Below are 19,509 nucleotides of genomic sequence, written 5' to 3'. Positions count from 1 at the left end.
AGAAACAATTATGTCTTCAACTTATTTAACCTTTTCTCTAATCAATTTTTAACTTATTATATTAATCATGACTTATGATGAATACAACAGTTTGATATGATCATTTTGTGATAACATAGAATCTTGGCCATACATGTGCGATCTTTTTCTGCTCTGAAACTCTTTCTATTTCTATGTAATATATATATATATATATATATATATATATATATATATATATATATATATATATATTTCACTGACTCGGAAGAAACCCTAGGTGTGATCTTGAGGAAAAGCAAGAGATATATATCCATGGATATAGATATAGACTATATGGAAACTGACATAGAACTTTTACTTTTCTTTTGCCGAGATTCGATAACTACCGTATTGGAATCTCTACAGTTCTAAGTTCTAACATATTGGTAAATCGACTTTCAAAATACATGCACTCACTCCCTAAAAAGTCTGCAACATCTTTTTGAATTTTGTCGATCCCATCTTTGAAGATCATGAAAGTATGTACATATATGTAGCCCTTGTATTATTCTTATTATTATTATAATTAAAATATTATTCTTGTATGTAAAAAGCTTCAAATACTTTGCAAATGGTCTATCAACCACTATTTGTATATAATTTTGCGTTACTCAATTTATGACTTAATTGTTTTTGCCTTATAAGATTGTAAATAGTTGTTAGCGTAAAAGAAATCCATGACTTGCAGCAAAATTAAATCATTGAGATTTATTATTATTATCATTATTCGGGCTAGAAAAATGTGGCATTTTTAAGCCAATCTCCTTGTAGCGAATTGGGTGGGAATAAAATAATTGAATTACATAAACCCACTAACTAAAACATTAAAATATATACCCGGGGAACAAAACGTTGTATCTTTCAAAGAGTCCAAAGAGAGACGTAATTTCGTTGATTATGTGAGATATCATCCACTTGAACTCTTGATGTATTACATCAGAGAAAAACTGTTGTTTGACAATCTGTGTGGATATAAGATCAACTATTTAATTCATCTTATGTATAATATCGTCTCTTTAGATTTGGATAAGCTCTCTCTTATAGGGTTGGATTTTATTAGAGGATCATAAATTATATCTTTGTCAATATTATGTTGGCTTCACACTGCTTTGCAAACAAAATTCAAACGCAATTTATTTCTTCCTCTAATTAATGTTACTTATTCCAAGTTCCTACCACGATTTCGAGAAACTTTTTTTGTTCTTACATACCATACATCTGTTAAATTTCATCTTAAAACCAATTGATACTAAATGGAGATGCTCAACTGATAATATAAACCAATGATCGAAATACCGTTACCGTTACCGTTTCAAGCTTCAGAATTTACTGGTAACCCCTGATACCGCAAAGGAATACCAGGGAAAGCAGGAAAAAAAAAGAAACCGGTACCGTTGAACTTACCGTTACCGTTGAGGAATACCGTCAAATACCGTATTTACCGAGAGGAATCCTATAAAAGAAATATACAAAAACATACAAACTACGTAAGATAAAATTCATAAAATTAAAAATAGTGTACAATGTTTCAACACATTACCAAATTACAAACACAACAAAAACTAAGTTCAATAGTACAAAGTACAAACCAAAATGATAAAGTTCAACACAACCCACCAAATACTATAGTTCAACAAATTCAACATAAAAGGAATATAAATAACTACTCATACCGACCGTATGCAGCGGTCATACAGTAATCATAACAACTCATGTAATGAGCACATGCATGAAAGTACCTATCCAAGTGATAGTCGTACTCATATTGAGATGCAGCAACAGACATGGAGTGGAGGGAATAGCCTGGAACTGGTCGCACCGTCTCGGGAGCTTGACTTGATGGATAGTAATCCTGGTTGTAACTGGGAGACCCGTCATCATACGAGTACTCCGTGCCTTGAGGACCAATTGATACCGATCCGAAGTTGTAGGACAAGTCATCAACGTCATTGCTAGACGTAAATGACATGGCATCATTCATACCTCTGCCCTGACCTCCGCGCCCGTATCCTGAATAAAAAAAAGGCAGGGTTATGAAGACGATCATAATCTTCTTCCGATGGTGCGTATCCAACTTGAGCACCGCCGACATCACCATATGAACCTCCAGCACTAAAGGAACCTTCAGCCCGATATGAACCTCCACCACCTCCCATAATGTGCTCGCAAAATATACACTGGTGTGCGCTACTTTTTCCGGGCACGGGTGTACAATACCTCCTAGTTGGGTCGGGGGCCGACATTCTTGTAAGTTGTAACCTACAAATTAACAAATCATCTTTAAAAAATTAAATTAAACTAACAATCATGAACCATATTCACAAACTCTAACATATTCCCATATCTAAATGAAAATTTAAAATAATTCATAACAAAGTCTAAAATTGAAAACAAGTCATAAGAATTTCGTCATACATCAATAAACAAGTTCAACATAACCATAATCATCACTAACTAATCAAAAAATTACAAAATAATTCAGATTAATTAAAAAAATAACAAACATGAACACAAATTTTAAAATTTAAAACAAGTCATAACAATTTCGCCATAAATCAATAAACAAGTTTAACATAACCATAATCATCACTAACTAATCAAAAAATTACAAAATAATTTGGATTAATTACAAAAAAATTATAAACATGAACACAAACTCTAAAATAAAAAACAAGTCATAACACTTTCGTCATAAATCAATAAACAAGTTCAACATAACCTTAATCATCACTAACTAATCAAAAAATTACAAAATAATTCGGATTCATTACAAAAAAAATTATAAACATGAACACAAACTCTAAAATTGAAAACAAGTCATAACAATTTCGTCATAATCAATAAACAAGTTCAAAATAACCTTAATCATCACTAACTAATCAAAAAATTACAACAAATTTCAGATTAATTATAAAAATTAGAAATAAACACTACATTCATGTTCACAACTACCAATTTATACTTAATCTTCAAGAATTATCAACAAATTTAAAAAATTAAACTCAAAATCATAAAAAAACAAGAAAAAGTCGGAAAACTCACCGGGATCTGGGCAAACCGGCGGGATCTGGTGACTTTTGGCCTTCGCCATGTCGGGAAGCTCTCGGGACAGCGGGATCCGGGCGGAATTTCTGGAACTTTAGTCTTACTCGTGTCGGAATTTAAAATCCCCTTTCCCGTCTTAGTTATGTTTTTTTTTAGGAAACCCGAGATTTATACGCAGTTTTTTTTTTTTTTTTTTTTTTTTTTTTTTTTTACATTGAACCGGACCGAGAAGTAGGAACCGGGTTCCTGACTGGTTCCCGGTCCGGTTCCCCTGGAATCACCGGAATATTCCGGTTTTGAACTTTCCGGAGCTGGGGACTTCAAAAAGGGGGAACCGGTCCGGTTCCCGTCCGTTTCCCCCGGAATTTCAAACCATGATATAAACACACGTCCATTCACACACACAACCAATGTGAGACTATCTCACTTCAATACTCCCCCTCACGCGTGGTGATCAGACCGAGTAACAATCTCACTCACGCTTCGCGTGGGTCGGGCCAAATTCAAATTGCGTGAATGTACAAGGCTTTGATACCATGCTAAATTTCATCTTAAAACCAATTTGTACTAAGTGGAGAGACTCAACTAATATATAAACACATGTCCATTCACACACACACAATCAATATGAGACTATCTCACTTCAATAATCTCATCACGTATACTAGACATTTAAACATGTATTACTAAGAAACACTGCTAAGTTTTATAATGTAATTTTTATTTATTTATTTTACTCTTTACTGAAATTGAACTCTTGTCCCCTCGCACAGAATTCACATCACAAACAAGATATCTATCTTTTCATCCAGATTAAGTGATTTGGAGTGAGAAACAAATTTAAATATAAGAAAAAAATACGCAAAAGATCTTTTGATGAATTTTCTTTAGTGTATAATATGCAAAGATTTTTTTAAACATTTTTTTAAAATATTTTCATTCATAAATTATACCGTATGTATATTTAAGCACAAATTACAAAAACGCAAATTAAACTTTTAAAATGAATTTTTTTTTTTTATCACATGATGATGGAGTTTGAACTTTCTCACTATTTTGCTTGTTGTCACCTCAAAACCAGAAGGTCTTGCATCCCAAATCAAGACGTTGAGATATTAGCCTTTTAATATAGATTCTTTAAATTCTATCAATAATTATTTAATTAATTTTATCTTTGTTTACATAAACATTTAGATGAGCCCCTCCTATGAAATATTTTTATCATAATAGCCCAACCTCAGGGGGTCAAACTTCTTCCAGTGATTAGAGATAAATCTAGGCATAACGTCGGAACACAAATTTTGTTATGACCAAATCGAAATTCTGGTCCTATTCTATTCTGGTTAATTCCGGCACTTTTAGCATAATATTTAAAAATAAACTGAAACCTCTAATGTTGTCTATTTTTTGGGGAAAAAATTAAAAAATAATAATTTTGTTATGAATAATATTGGAACGGTACCAAAATTCCGGTTCCACAAATAGTACCGGAAACATAATTCTAGTATCATGAATAGTACCAAAACATAACAAATTTTTAGTTTTATTCCTTTAAGTTGTCCATATTTAACTAGGGGTACATATGTGTGAAAGATATTTAGATACAAAATTTACATTTCATTACTTGTTACAACGCATAAATTTTGCTGTAAAATATTTGCTCTTGACTACGTTTTCTCGTCATATTTTCTATTGTTGCTTTTGTGTATAAAATTGTTACAATAATTTATTTATCTACTTATCCAACACCAATCTTGTTCTGTATATTCATTGTCAGTCACACAAAGAATTTAATATTTCCGAAAAACGATCGACAATACTTATTGAATTATAAGTTTTATTAATTTTCACGCTTACCTTTTGGTACTTTAATCCCTCTAAAAATTTGGATGAGGTTTTTAACAAAAAATTGCATGCCTGACTATATAACTAATTAAATATGGGTATTTTACCCACACACTCAATTTTTCATAATATACATATATATATATATATACATATATATTAAAAATACTTAAAAATACAGTATATCCTATAACATAAATATATTTTTGATAAAATATAAATGAAATAATTTGGTCCCTCCAAATTTTTTGATGATATTTAAAAAAAAATTGCATGTTTGAATAATGTAACTAACTACATATGTGTATTTTATCAATACACTCAATTTTTTTTTTCATAAAATATACTATTTAGAATTAACTAAATCCTTAAACATAGTTGTAGTTTTAATAAAATATGTAATGAAATAATTGACTATATTCTTAATATATCAAATTCTAAAGAGACAAGTGTGAATTTCTTATTGCACGTAGGATCTTAGTCATGTTAACTCCCATGAACTTATATTTTTTGTTTTTCTTATAACAGCTTTTGCTTTTAAAAATTGATCTTAGAATAGCTGTACGAAAAAACTGTTGTTTTAAAAAACAGATGAATGTTTGGTAAACTATTGTAAAATAGCTATAGCGGTTAGCAAATGCTGATTTAGTGTTTCGTAAAATATATATTAATATTTATAAGTAATAATGATTTATATAAAATGTAATTAATATTAATAATAAGATATTTTTTGGTATATAAAAAATATATCAAAGTGGGTGTCTATTGTAAAAAATAAATTATAAATTTTGGTGACTTCAAAAAAATTATTTGATAAAAGCATATAAAGATAATTAGAATTAAAAGTTAGTGTAAGAGGAAAAAAAAAGTTAAGAGAGAGAAAATACAAACTAAAAACTAAAGCTACTTATAAAAGCTTCAAATTGTAGCTTTTAGTTTTTTAGTTAAAATATTCAAAAACACTTTTTAGCTTTTAGAAAAAACAATTTTACCAAACACTTAAATATGATTTAGTTTTTAGAAAAAACTAAAATCAAGCTTAATAAGCTGAGCCAAACATAGCCAATATTCAATATCATTCCAATTTTAAACATAAAATATTCGACAGACATAAAAATGTCTTTGAAAAGTCCATTTTATTTAAGGGCACTATAGTTTAATAGCAAAAAAAATATTCATATTTTGGAAATAGCCAACGTTTGCAAACTTTTGGAAAAATAGTCAAACAGCCTATGTGGCATAAATGATAGCTGATAAAAATTACTTTTATGACCTTAGCTTTTTAAATTAGTCACTTTCTCTCTTCTATTTTTGAATTCATCATTTTTTCTCTCCTACTTTCTTTCCTAATTTTTTTTTTCATAAAAACTTCAAAAATCCATATCTATCTCATATGAACTCGCAATTGAGTGATTTCAAATCCTACGGATTTGTGGTGCCGAGATCTTCAAAAATAGATCTATTGTGTTTGATGAAAAATCATGTTTAATACGTGTATTTGTAATGAATTTTTCAAAAATATTCAATAAATTTACATTTATTTTTAGATGATTTCCGAAATTTTTCAGTTATTTTCATATCTAAGTCAGTAACGTGTTTTTTTTTACATCTATGACGTTAAAAATTATTTTTCATCCAACACAATGGGTCTATTTTTGAAGCTCTCGGCGCTACGAATCCGTATGATCTGGAATCACTCAATTTCGAGTTCATATGAGATAGTTATAGATTTTTGAAGTTTGGATGAAAAAAAAATTTGAAAAAAATAGGAGAAAGAACGTGGCGAATTCAAAACAAAAAGAGAGTTAAATTGACGAATTTATATAAATAAAAAAAAAGCTAAATTAATTTAAGGATATTTTTGGAATTTTAACCCATTATTCCAACTACCATTTTATACATGCGGCTATTTTCTAATAACTTTCTAAACATTGACTAAATTTCAAACAATAAGATTAAGATGACTTAGTTAGTTGTAAATTTCTTTATTTAATGTATCCAATTCCAAATAGCAATTATTTTTGTTTGAGTCTCGATCGCTTGCAACAAGGTGTTTTAAGTGAATTCGAAGTTTTGTAATTTGATTTTATCGTAATTTGAAGGAATGTTTGTGTGTCTTACTACTGTCGTTTTGTAATATTTATAATCCACTTTGTTAGTGTACATTTTTTTTTTGTTTGATGAATAGTGTAATTTTAACTACTAATAACTAGGTTAATAATTTTAATTCAGAAACCGAAAATTTCTTACCCTGGAGTTCAATCTTGTTAAATAGTCATCCCTGTTTGCATTTATTTATTAATTATTAGAATTATTCTACTAAACATCCACTTTTTATGTAATAATATACCACTTTAATAATTCGTCGTTCTAGTAAAATTAAAGAGTTGGTAGTTTTATTTTAATTTCTTTCTAATATAGAGTTGGTAGTTAATGTATTGGATTGTAATAGAAATCAAACAAGTAATGAAATTTCCTGATATAAATAACAAACCAGTGATCGAGACAATAAAATACTGTAGTAGACAGTTTTGCAGCATTAACAAAATTATACATGGAAATTGACAGTGGGAAAAACAAAAAGAAACAGAAAATTATTTCCTTAATACAACAGGGATTAAAACCTTCCCCACAAAACAAGATACATAAAAATATTTTGTGGTCGCATTTATGAATTGATTATGTTATAATATAAGCTCTAGTCCAGTAGAGATATTCTGTGGGTCCGAGACGACCTCTGACGACCGTCTGATGCGACACCAACGGTGATGGGACCCTCTAACACCTTCGTAACCGCCTCGCTCATCATCACACTATTGAGAGAGGATAGAAAAAGTACCCATTCTAGATCGTACGGGTAATCCAACGGTGGAGCTCACTCCTCACGATCCGACCGTACGTGTTCCCATCGGACGGCTCCGATTGAATCCAAGTCTTCTACCCCTTATTGCACGATAAATAGCAATCAAAACCCGGTCCAATCTCTTCCCTCTGTCTGTCCAATTCTCTCTCTGAAACTTTCTATTATTTCGCTCTGCTTGCTTTTTTATCTCAGAAGAGAGAGAGAGAGAGAGAGAGAGAGAGAGAGCGTTGTATATATGCTTCTTCTTCTGCTTTCTTCAGCCTCCGTCGCTAACTTGAGATGTCGCCGGAAGCGTCCGAAGCGACGACGTTGCTGATTCGAATTTCTCGTTATAGAAATACTTGCTGAGTAACAAAAGAAGGGGAAAAAAGTGAAAGGAAGATCGGACGGGTGAGATTGAAAGTGAGTGGTGTAAATGGACGGCCAGATGGTAGGACAAGCGAAGCTCACGAGAACACAGTCGTCTCTCCTCCGCTCGTCCCCCACAATCCGATCCTCCATTCACAGCCTCTCTTCCGTGACGGAGGAGGACGTCATCGCCGCCCAAAACGACGACGTCGAGGCCCAGAAGAAGACGAAAAACCCGGTCCGAACCGGCCCAATCGGAAAAAGTTCAGTCCGGACGACCCGGCATTTACTCTCCGCAGCGTTTCTCTCTCTTCTCTTCTTCCTCCTATTCTTCCACGTCCGCCGAGACGAAATCTCCACCTCCGAGAATCTCTTGCTAGCCCTAATCTTCGTCGCCGTCGCTCTCTTCCTCGCGAACAAGAACAAAACCCTAATCAGCCACGGAATCGCCGCGGCGAGAAGCTCGATTGCCTCACGCGCCGTCGCGGCTGGGTCGAAGCCGGTCCAGTGGTTCATCGGCGAGGCCAAGCCGTCTCCGGCGGATTCCACGGCGGCGAAGAGCTGCCGGAAGATCATCCGCGAGGGAGTGGAGTTCTACAGCAATGGCGATTTCTACGAGGGAGAGTTTCACAAGGGACGGAGTAACGGAAGCGGAGTTTACAATTTCTTCGTGAGAGGACGGTACGAAGGGGATTGGATCGACGGTCGCTACGACGGTTACGGGATCGAGAATTGGTCACGTGGGAGTCGATACAAGGGACAGTACAGGCAAGGTCTCCGTCACGGTCACGGCGTTTACAGATTCTACACCGGCGATACCTACGCCGGAGAATGGTGCAACGGACAGAGCCACGGCGTCGGAGTCCAGAGCTGCGCCGATGGAAGCTGCTACGCCGGCGAGTTCAAGTGCGGTGTCAAGCACGGTCTCGGATGTTACCATTTCAGGTCCGATTTTCCAGTAATAATCGTTACAGTACTCGCTTGCTCTGTTCCAATTTTTAATTTTTTTTTTCTCTGGAGGATGAAGCGATAGATCTACCTACCTTATCAAAAGCTTAAATTGGGAATTGAATTTGTTTCCTGAGAATTGTGAAATATTAAATTTTCCCTTAAAGCTACTGTTTTTTCTAGGCTCCAATGTTCACTGCTGTTTTCACCCCTAAAAGAGTCAAAACTCATAGGCCCCCGTGTTGAAGAGAGCATTTAAGCCTATGTTCAATAGAATTTAATGCCATCGTTCATTTCAATAATTAATCTTTTCACATTCTGCTGGGTTGGGAATCTAACTCTTTTGGCCTCCACTTGGGATGATCAGAAACGGAGACAGATACGCCGGGGAATATTTCGGAGACAGAATCCACGGATTTGGGGTCTACCATTTCGGAAACGGGCATTGCTACGAGGGATCGTGGCACGAAGGTCGAAAGCAAGGCTACGGAATGTACACGTTTCGCAGCGGAGACACGAAATGCGGCGAATGGGACGGAGGCTCTCTCAGGCTTCCTCTTCCCTCACGATCCGACCCTGTTCTCAGAGCAGTCCAGGTAATTCACCATCCAATTGTTTGGATTATATATATGCAAAGTTTGTTTCTTTTCGAATGAACATATACTGAATCGGGTTATATCTCTCTCTCTCAGGCTGCTCGAAAAACGGCGGAGAATGCGATAAACCTCAGGCGGGTCGACGATCAAGTGGACCGGGCAGCCATGGCTGCCAATCGGGCTGCCACGGCCGCGAGAGTCGCGGCTGTGAAGGCTGTACAGAATCGCATGGACGGGAAATTTTGCGATACCAACGTCTAAAAGAAAAAAAGAAGAGCAAGACTTGCTTGCTTCTGATAGTGTTACTACTTTCCAAGTGTAAATTTTTTCCTTTCAATTTGGGGGGGGAGGGTTTTTTTTTTTTTTTTTTTTTTTTTTTCTAAGGAAAATCTAATTCAGAGTACTTTTGAATGTCGCCCCGGTTAGCAAAAGCTAATCGGTGGTTGTTGATCAACGAGAGAGAGATAAGGGGGATAGTTGAGTATGCTTGAAGTTTCCATGATGATGATAATCAAGCTTTTTAACATGTAAATACACCGTGTAAATCAATGGGAAATATGAAATTTCAAAGCGAAGATTTTGAATTTTGCTTTGTGTAAATCTGTGTCCTCCTCTATCTTACTCCTTTATTTATTTATTTTATAATATATGCCATCTACTTGAAAGCTATGGTGACCTTTGTGGGGTTGCTTTGTGAATTTTCAATAATTGTGTCTCGGATTGAAATTATGAAATCGAAGCTTTCTGTTATCGGGTTGGGTTGGGTTGGGTTGGGTTGGGTTGTCTCCTGTATCGTCATCATCATAGTCATCACTAACAAGGGAAACAATTTGGAACGTCTTCTTAGATTTATGATATTATTGCTATTATCTTCGAGTTCACAAAATGTTTCCCTGATTTATTTTTATTTATATATATAAACCTTATCTTGATTTCTGGGGCCATAAATGACTTTTTTTTAAAAAAAAGGTGCAAAGCACAAGACAAACTCTATGATTTCAATAAAACTCTCCAAGTCGAATTGCCTCATCCTTATGGTCAATTTAATCAAGTTCAGAATCAGATTATTAATGTGTGTAGTATAATTGTATGGACTTATATATATATATATATATATATATATATATATATATATATATATATATATTACCTAGATAAACACGTTATTTTTCTTTTCAAGTGTGTGTAAATGGAATTGACGTTGAATATAAAAAAAATTGGACAAATTTTGTCTGCTATGCTATTTTTAAGGGACAACTATAGGTAATTCTTATCTAAATTATAATTAGCCCCCACATGTCTTTCCTTCACGTGATATTTTGTTAAAACTTTTTCTAAAAAGGGTTAATTGAAAAGGGAAAAAAAAAACTTTCTGTGAATTAGTTTATTTTATTTTAATTTTTTTCCCATTGGGAGAGCAACGTACATCAATGGACATTATATAGGGATATATATATATATATATATATATATATATATATATATATATATATAATACTTAAATCTGCAAAAGTAAATCTAGATATTAAGCACTTGAAACGACCTTTAAATTTGATTGTATCAAATTTTATACGTGGGGCAACATTTTTGAACTTAAAACACACGCCATTTAAGCTTACACGACAATATAATAACAAAAAAAAAAAAAAAAAGTTGGGAACAGAAGATTGCAATCTACGAACTTGGCAGATTTTTGGCGTGTACTTGAAAACAATTTTCGTATGCAGAGAAATATCTTTCCGTGATCAGATTCAAAACAAACCCAGTCTCATTTTGCTAAAAACACATACGTAGCGTGATAATATGTAGTATGTACATACATATTGGAACCGTAATAATGCCAATATATTCCATAAACTAGTTCTTGACAAAATGGCCAAAGTAGATACATCCACATTATAACAAGACAATTATGCAATCTAGAAAAAAGAAAAAAAAAATAACAGCATGCAAATACTTGCACATAGAGCGGGTTTATAATGTTTTTCCTCAAGTGGTATGTGAAAAAGAGAGAATAATTTAATTAAAAAAACTTTATAGCATAATAATGACGAATTAGTTGCTGATGCTTCACATTATTATATTCTGCTTGGCCATGTGCTTTAGCTGCCTTCTTCATGTAAGATAATGGTCACGCTTCTTCATTATACGAGTAAACGATTTACAAAAACATTTTATATAAACAATATAATATAGATATGTTTTTATTTAAGTTTATAAATAATGGGCACATGTTGTGGGGGTGGTATGTGTGTGGGGGCCTAAAAGAACTCAACTTTTTCATGCATGCTAGATCGTAAAGCCCTAATCTATCTAATTTAAAAAGACAACAACTTATGTAAAAAGATTTCATCCAATTAATTATATATTTTCACTTTGTTTTTATTATTATTATATTTTGGCTAAATAGAATATTGTTTACCGAGATTCAAATATATCTTTGCCAGTTTTGAACTCCCAACCACTCCACATGCAAGTTCCCAAAAGCAAGTGCTAGTCCGAGATGAAAAAAAAGTCATTGCTAATTAAATAAAGCCTATCAACAGGAAAAAAAAAATAGGAAAAGGAAAAAGGACATGAAGTATTGTACTACTGAGATTTACTTTCAAAGGTTGGTATTGTTCATTTAATGAGAGGGATTTTTCTTCCTCGAACTTTGACCAGAAAAAAGCTATATAAACGATTCTCTCTAGGTGTGTTTGGTTAATGTATCACGGTAGTAGATACACATCAATACAAATGGCTGATTTTTTTTTTAAAGCAAGAAAATCTTCATTGTTCACTTCTAAAAATGGTATGACGTGGCTTTGCTTACCTTTCACAAATCACATGCCGATTTTATAATACATAATCAATTTCTTCGATATCAAAATCAAAACTTCTCTACCTGTGAAACATGAGTACTTACTTACTCCTAGTCATTTAATTATTACGTTAGATTTTAACAAGTTTATGTGATTTTGGAAAAAAGCGTATGATTGAGAGCCTTACGAGATTCCCTATTGCGAAGGTAATTATTATTCTCATGAATTACCGAAACCTATAACGCCTACCTCAGCTTCATTTTAGGGCTTTACAATTACATGAATAATTCTGCCAATTGTACAAGGAAGAGATGTAAGTCAATCAGCCACGGCTCATTATACCAATTTTTAAGTTTTATTATTTGACTCGATTTGTTTTTTTATAGTAATAGTTCAAGACTTTTCTATTCGAAAAAAGAATAACACCCAATAGTACAAACAACTTACATTTTTTAACAATGAGACAACAATGACTCAAAAACTATCGGATAAACGCACCTTGTGTGTATACTTCTAACGAACAAAAGAGTAATCACACTAAACTTTGAGCAATATAGTCACTCTTTCATTATACCATCATAAGTTAGTTGATGAACCAAAACGCTCGAGAACCACCAACTTTGGAGAAAGATGTCCGAGTGCTATTACAACCAAAATACCAACAGAAAACTCAAACTCTTAACTCGAAAGAAGACTAAATCTTCTTCGGAATATAAAAACCACCATAATATAGTGTGGACGATACACCACAAACTAGAAAGCATAAAAGCTTAAAGTAAACTAATCTTAACAAAAGACCAAACAACATAAACAATAAGAACAAACAAGTTCCTACTCACGATCAGCCTCTTTGTTCCCAACCAATAACCAACCATATTTAAGGAGCATTCCCCGGGAGAAGGTGCATAAATAGGATTAGCGGGGACGGAGGTTAGTACCGAGTCACCATCGTAAATGGTGAGCTCTACCTCCGAGTGGTAATCGGAGTCGTTGACCAGGGAGCCGTCAATCCACTCTATCTAGTGGAGCGACGGACTTGAGAGACGCCGGTAAAAAAAGAAGCAACACAGTGAGAGGCTCATTCATGACCCTAGAGGTGCATCGTCGTGAACCTCCCTAGAGATTGAGCATCGAAGTTTCGCAAACTCTTCGGCGAGTGACGTGAGGCCAAGATCAACAAGGTCGGTAAACACTCCGATTCTTCCTCCAGTGTGGGTGAAGCTCGCACCGGAGTCCACCAAAAATAAACTTTGGCTAACGCAGATAGTGTTTTTGAGAACCTACCAAGTCTCTCTGAAAAATAAACCAACAAAAAAAATTTGCACTCAGACTAAGCCACAAAGAAGTGTGAAATGACTTACGTAAATGTTAAAGGTGACATGGTAAGTGGAAAAGGCTTGAATCAATTTACAACCCTTAAGGCCAAATAATACACGTTAGAGTTCACATTTTGTTGTTTTGATTAGCACAATTCACATGTATCCATCTATAATTGATGTTATTGAGAAGATTATAGATGATAAAACTAACAATGAACATAAATGTTAAGCACATGTCTTATTGGATGGGATATCCAATCATTTGGATTTGTTTTTAGTTTGGATTTGATGAGAAAGATCTTTGAAACCACAAATGAGTTGTCAAAGACACTACAAAGAAAAAATCAAGATATTGTAAATGTGATAAATCTTGTAAGGATAACCAAGATAAGACTAGATGAGATGAAATAGTAAATGAGAGTCGTCTTTGACCAAGTCTTCTTTTTGCAGAAAATATAATATTGACATTCTATGGATTGATGGAAGATTTACAAGTGTCGATGTCAATCGGTCGCAACACACATGAGCTTACAAACATGCATCACTTCAAAATGGATATATTTTGCACTGTTATCGATTTGCAACTTCACGGCTTATATTTTCGATTTATCTTGTCTTGGCACCTAGGTCCTCACTCGACCTAGTGTTTAGCTCTGCGACTTCGAGACTTGTTCTTAAGTCGTAGTGTTTAAAAGTGCCCACTCACTGATTCCTTCTTTTCGAGTGATTTAGTGATAGAAACTTTCGTGGTTGCTCGAGGTGCCGAGGAAAGAAAGAGAGACGTGCTGCGAGGGGAGACGAGCGTTGCAAACTTTCCACAAGCTTCTTCAAAGTTCAAGCTTCAAGAAAGGTTAGTAAACTTCTAGCTCATATTGGTTTTTAATTACATGTACTTGCACTTGTCTAGGTTAGTAAAAACTGTTTTACTTGTAAAAGAAAACTTTTAAAATTCCGCCGTTTCCCGAAGCGTTAATTATTTTCTCAAACCCTAGATCGATTCCAACAAATGGTATCAGAGCTATGGTCAAAGATATGCATGTACATGTTTTTAAAATTATGAGCTTGAAAATCGTTTTCGAAAGTTTACTAATTTTGTGACAAGTTAGAATTGTAATCTTAGATTTTTTTTTAATTTATTGCTCTTGCCTTTAAATTAAAAAGCATGTTGATTTTCTATGAGTTTGAGATGTTTTTAAAACACATTAGAATCAGTTCTAAAAGTTTTTAATTTTTTATATTGAAAAACGTGTTTTAAATGTTTGAGAATTTTCGGTAAATTTTGTGACTAGTTACTTTGTCTTTCTAGTTTCTTTTATTTACCGTATTCGTTTTATGCTTGTTGTTATTTCTTTTATTCTATGTTATTACCCTGCTAATAAAACACAAATAAAAGCTTTAAACAACATCTTAAAACGTTCCGTTACACTTGATTCTTTTTCGCACCTAAAAAGGACCAAAGTTTTAATTTATTTCTTTTTCTTCGAGCTGGGGTAAACCCGCATTAAAAGTGGCATAACTCTCTGCTCAGAAATCGAAATTTAATGATTCTTGAATCAAATTAAAGCTCTGTCTGTCCTCTGTCCAATGCCACCGTTTTCGGCTGAAAAGGACATCGGAGCCGCCAGATATGGCGATTTTACTCCGAGGTGCGCGGCTGTCTGAAGCTCCTGTTTTTTAGAAATCCGGATTTTCAAACCCCACTACCATGAGTTATAGAACTCTAATGAGAAAATTTTCTTGAGAAAAAATGTTTTTCATATGATTATAAACATGATGTGTAAGATTAAAATGTTTTGATTTTTGAAATTTTAATTGAAATTGAATTTTTACAAAACTAGTTTGAATTTTGAAAAACCGTTTTCACTTTCAAACTTGAAAATATTTTGTCATCCAAATCAAATAACTTTTCAAAATGTTTTCAAAACTATATCTATATCACATATGTTCAAAATCTATATGCTCTTGAAAATTTGAGTGGGAGGTCTGTTGTCAATGGTGCCCACAAGAAGAGTTGTAGTCTTTATTTTGAACATTTGATGTAATAAAGTCTCATGAAGACTCTTGCTTGTAATTGCCTATTCATTCATTAATAAAGTTGAAACGTTCATTCAATCTTCCTTGTCTGAAGCTTTATGATAAAACCATAGTCTTTTAGTCCATAAACAAACTTAACAACTTACGAAGAGACAAATGTAGATTTGCATGAACAAACTCTTCGTAGTTTGCTTAAAACGATATATTCGCAATCTTAGGGTCAAAGGACTATTGACCTCAGTATGATTGTTAGAAGAATCTATGATGTCTGGTTATGAGGCATTGAGAGTTAGGAACTCTATAGTTCTTCTAGGTATCTTCCGAAGGTACTGAATTGACCAGTGCACTTCTAGAGACAAGATAAGAACAAACCATTTAACCTCTTATGTCTCGAAGTCACTATGTATGAATTGCATCATGCCTACCTTAATCCTGAAATGAGACATGCCATTTCACACCTTAGTATTCTCATTTGAGAAAGTCAAAGTTCGGACTCACTATGTGATTCCGAACAAGGCCTATTGGTGAAGTACTAAGTTGTGAGTCTGTCATGAGTAACTTTGTGAAGTTCTCATAGATATGGAATTCATGTACAAGATTGCTGAAATGCAATGTATGTCACCTCATGCTTTGTTCCTTGGAGTGTGAATAAATGAACTGGCCAGTGTCCAAATTGAGTCCTGACTCTTTTGGATGAAACAATGTGACTTGTTAGCTCCTCGTCAATACATTGTTTCTGACTTATTCACAAGCGACAAATGAGTTGAGGAAATAACAGCTAGAAGGGTAAAATGGTAATTTAGTAAATCCCGACTAGCTGATGACATTCATGAAGGGTAAACATAGATAATATTCAGTGGATCCGCTCATCATAATTAGGTCGAATTCTTGAGTAGAAAATAAATTCATTTGAACCGAGAGATTTTCAGTGTCAGCTCTTTAGTGGAGTCAGTTGGCATTAAGCTAAACTTGGAAAAGGTTTGTGAACTTTTGAGTCCAAGTGTTTAGCTAAAGCTTTGTTCATTTGGGTCCATGATGTCACTGTCACGAATCACATCGATAGGAATAGTTAAACTGGAAGCTAAGTCAAAACAAGAACGAAAATAGTTAAAAGGGTATTTTTGTCTTTTGAGACAAACGATGAAATGAATGTCAATAAATTTTTGACAAGGTCATTTTATGACATGTTTCACTCGGCCATGACTTGATCATTGGGCCTTGTGAATTAATTTCATTTCATAAGAATTTTATTGAAAATTCTAAATGGGCCTTTTCTTATGTTGTCTTGAACAAGTGAAGAAAATTCTAGAAGCCTTTTTCTAGACATGTTGGGCGCCCATAATACCCAAGAAAGAGAAATTATTTTGTGCATAAATGTATTTAGATACTTGCCAAAAGAAAAAGAGGAAACAAATTTGCATATTAGATGCACAAGGGAATCGGCCAAGAGACTAATAGGCAAGCCAAGGAACAAAAAAGGAAACAAATCCTAGCCTTCTAGAAGGCTGCCTTGGGCGCCTAAGAGGAATGGGAAATAAGGGTTATTTTGCTCATGAATATGTGATATTCTATAGAAGAGGAAACTACCTTATTGAAGGTGAGACCTCTCCTATAAATAGGAGCCTCATTCTTCTCACAATTCATTCATCCAAGTTTAAGAGATTTGAGAGACTCTCTCTCTAGAACTTGGCCGAAGTCCTCTTCTCTCTCTCTCTAGTTTATTTTCGGTTTTCTCTTGTCTTGGCACCTAGGTCCTCACTCGACCTAGTGTTTAGCTCTACGACTTCGAGACTTGTTCTTAAGTCGTAGTGTTTAAAAGTGCCCACTCACTGATTCCTTCTTTTCGAGTGATTTAGTGATAGAAACTTTCGTGGTTGCTCGAGGTGCCGAGGAAAGAAAGAGAGACGTGCTGCGAGGGGAGACGAGCGTTGCAACTTTCCAAAAGCTTCTACAAGGTTCAAGCTTCAAGAAAGGTTAGTAACTTTAATAGCTCATATTAGTTTTTATTTACATGCACATGCTCTTGTCTAGGTTAGTAAAAACTAGTTTTACTTTAAAAGAAAATTTTTAAAATTCCGCCGCTTAACGAAGCGTTAAACTTTTTCTCAAACCCTAGATCGATTCCAACAAATGGTATCAGAGCTATGGTCAAAGATTAGCATGTACATGTTTTTAAAATTATGAGCTTGAAAATCGTTTTCGAAAGTTTACTAATTTTGTGACAAGTTAGAATTGTAATCTTAGATTTTTTTTAATTTATTGCTCATGCCTTTAAATTAAAAACCATGTTGATTTTCTATGAGTTTGGGATGTTGTTAAAACATATTAGAATCAGTTCTAAAAGTTTTTAATTTTTTATATTGAAAAACGTGTTTTAAAGGTTTGAGAATTTTCGAGTAAAATTTTGTGACTAGTTTTTTTTTTTTTTTTTTTTTTTTTCTTGCTAGTTTCGTTTATTTACTTGAATCGTTTTATGCATGTTGTTATTTCTTTTATTCTATGTTATTACCCTGCTAATAAAACACAAATAAAAGCTTTAAACAATATCTTAAAACGTTCCGTTACACTCGATTCTTTTTCGCACCTAAAAGGACGAAGCTTTAATTTATTTCTTTTTCTTCGAGCTGGAATGTAAACCCGCATTAAAAGCGGCATAACTCTCTGCTCAGAAATCGACATTTAATGATTCTTGAATCAAATTAAAGCTCTGTCTGTCCTCTGTCCAATGCCACCGGTTTCGGCTCAAAAGGACATCGGAGCCGCCAGTTATGGCGATTTTACTCCAATGTGCGCGGCTGTGCTGAAACTCCAGTTTTTTAGAATTCCGGATTTTCAACCCCACTACCATGAGTTATAGAACTCTAATGAGAAAATTTTCTTGAGCAAAATTGTTTTTTATAAGATTATAAACATGATGTGTAAGATAAAAATGTTTTGATTTTTGAAAGTTTAATTGAAATTGTTTTTTTTTCAAAACTAGTTTGAATTTTGAAAAATTGTTTTCACTTTCAAACTTGAAAAATATTTTGTCATCCAAATCAAATAAGTTTTCAAAATGTTTTCAAAACTATATCTATATCACATATGTTCAAAATCTATACGCTCTTGAAATTTTGAGTGGGAGGTCTCCTTGTAGACAAGCCGAAAAATAAAAAGATGTGTAATCTCAAACTTTCAAGTGTTCGAGTGAGTTGAAGTTCACACTTCCCTCACGCACTTTCCCGAAATAGAAAATAGGAAAAGATCGAGTATGTACCTTGTGCCTTTATGCACTAATACTGCTCTGAACATGTCGATCTAGGATTCTCTTCTAGTTGTCCGCTCTGTCGCTCTCTAACTAGGAAATCTGTTTCCGAACTTAAAAGAGTCGATGAACCAACTCCAAAAACTAAGTGGGAGGGTTATACTCGTTGTTTGTAACCCGCGATCCCCAACACTAATAAAAGATGCAATAACGTGGGACTAAGAGCCGCTCTTGCGACCCTCACTTAAATGTGAGTACTCCAAGGCGTTATTGCTTCGATCATTGCTCAATGAGCTACGTCCGAGAGTGATGCAATGATGGCAAGGCCTCCCCTTGGGGGATTGTTTTTCAAAGCTGATCTTTTGGACTAAGTGGTTGGTTGCACACTTAGGCTAATCCCTAGTATCCTTCCTTAAGGCTCTGCGAAAGGATATGAGTGATC

General features: G+C 34.1%; 1 protein-coding gene across 1 annotated transcript; it reads left to right on the top strand.

Annotated features, from left to right (window-relative positions):
• The first annotated feature begins 7,906 nt into the window (after positions 1-7,906).
• Positions 7,907-10,250, top strand: LOC149391099 (uncharacterized). Its single transcript, XM_089621053.1, has 3 exons — positions 7,907-9,067; positions 9,438-9,666; positions 9,763-10,250. Exons 1-3 carry the CDS (start codon positions 8,190-8,192, stop codon positions 9,925-9,927), a joined length of 1,272 nt encoding a protein of 423 aa, XP_089477179.1. The 5' UTR covers positions 7,907-8,189; the 3' UTR covers positions 9,928-10,250.
• Positions 10,251-19,509: the final 9,259 nt, after the last annotated feature.

The sequence above is a fragment of the Urtica dioica genome, chromosome 7, assembly GCF_054948205.1.
Source record: "Urtica dioica subsp. dioica isolate 48M chromosome 7, U.dioica_male_clone48M_v1_H2, whole genome shotgun sequence".
Lineage (NCBI taxonomy): Eukaryota > Viridiplantae > Streptophyta > Magnoliopsida > Rosales > Urticaceae > Urtica > Urtica dioica.
The sequence above is the reverse complement of the archived record's forward strand: the minus strand, read 5'-3'. Positions and strand labels throughout refer to the sequence as shown.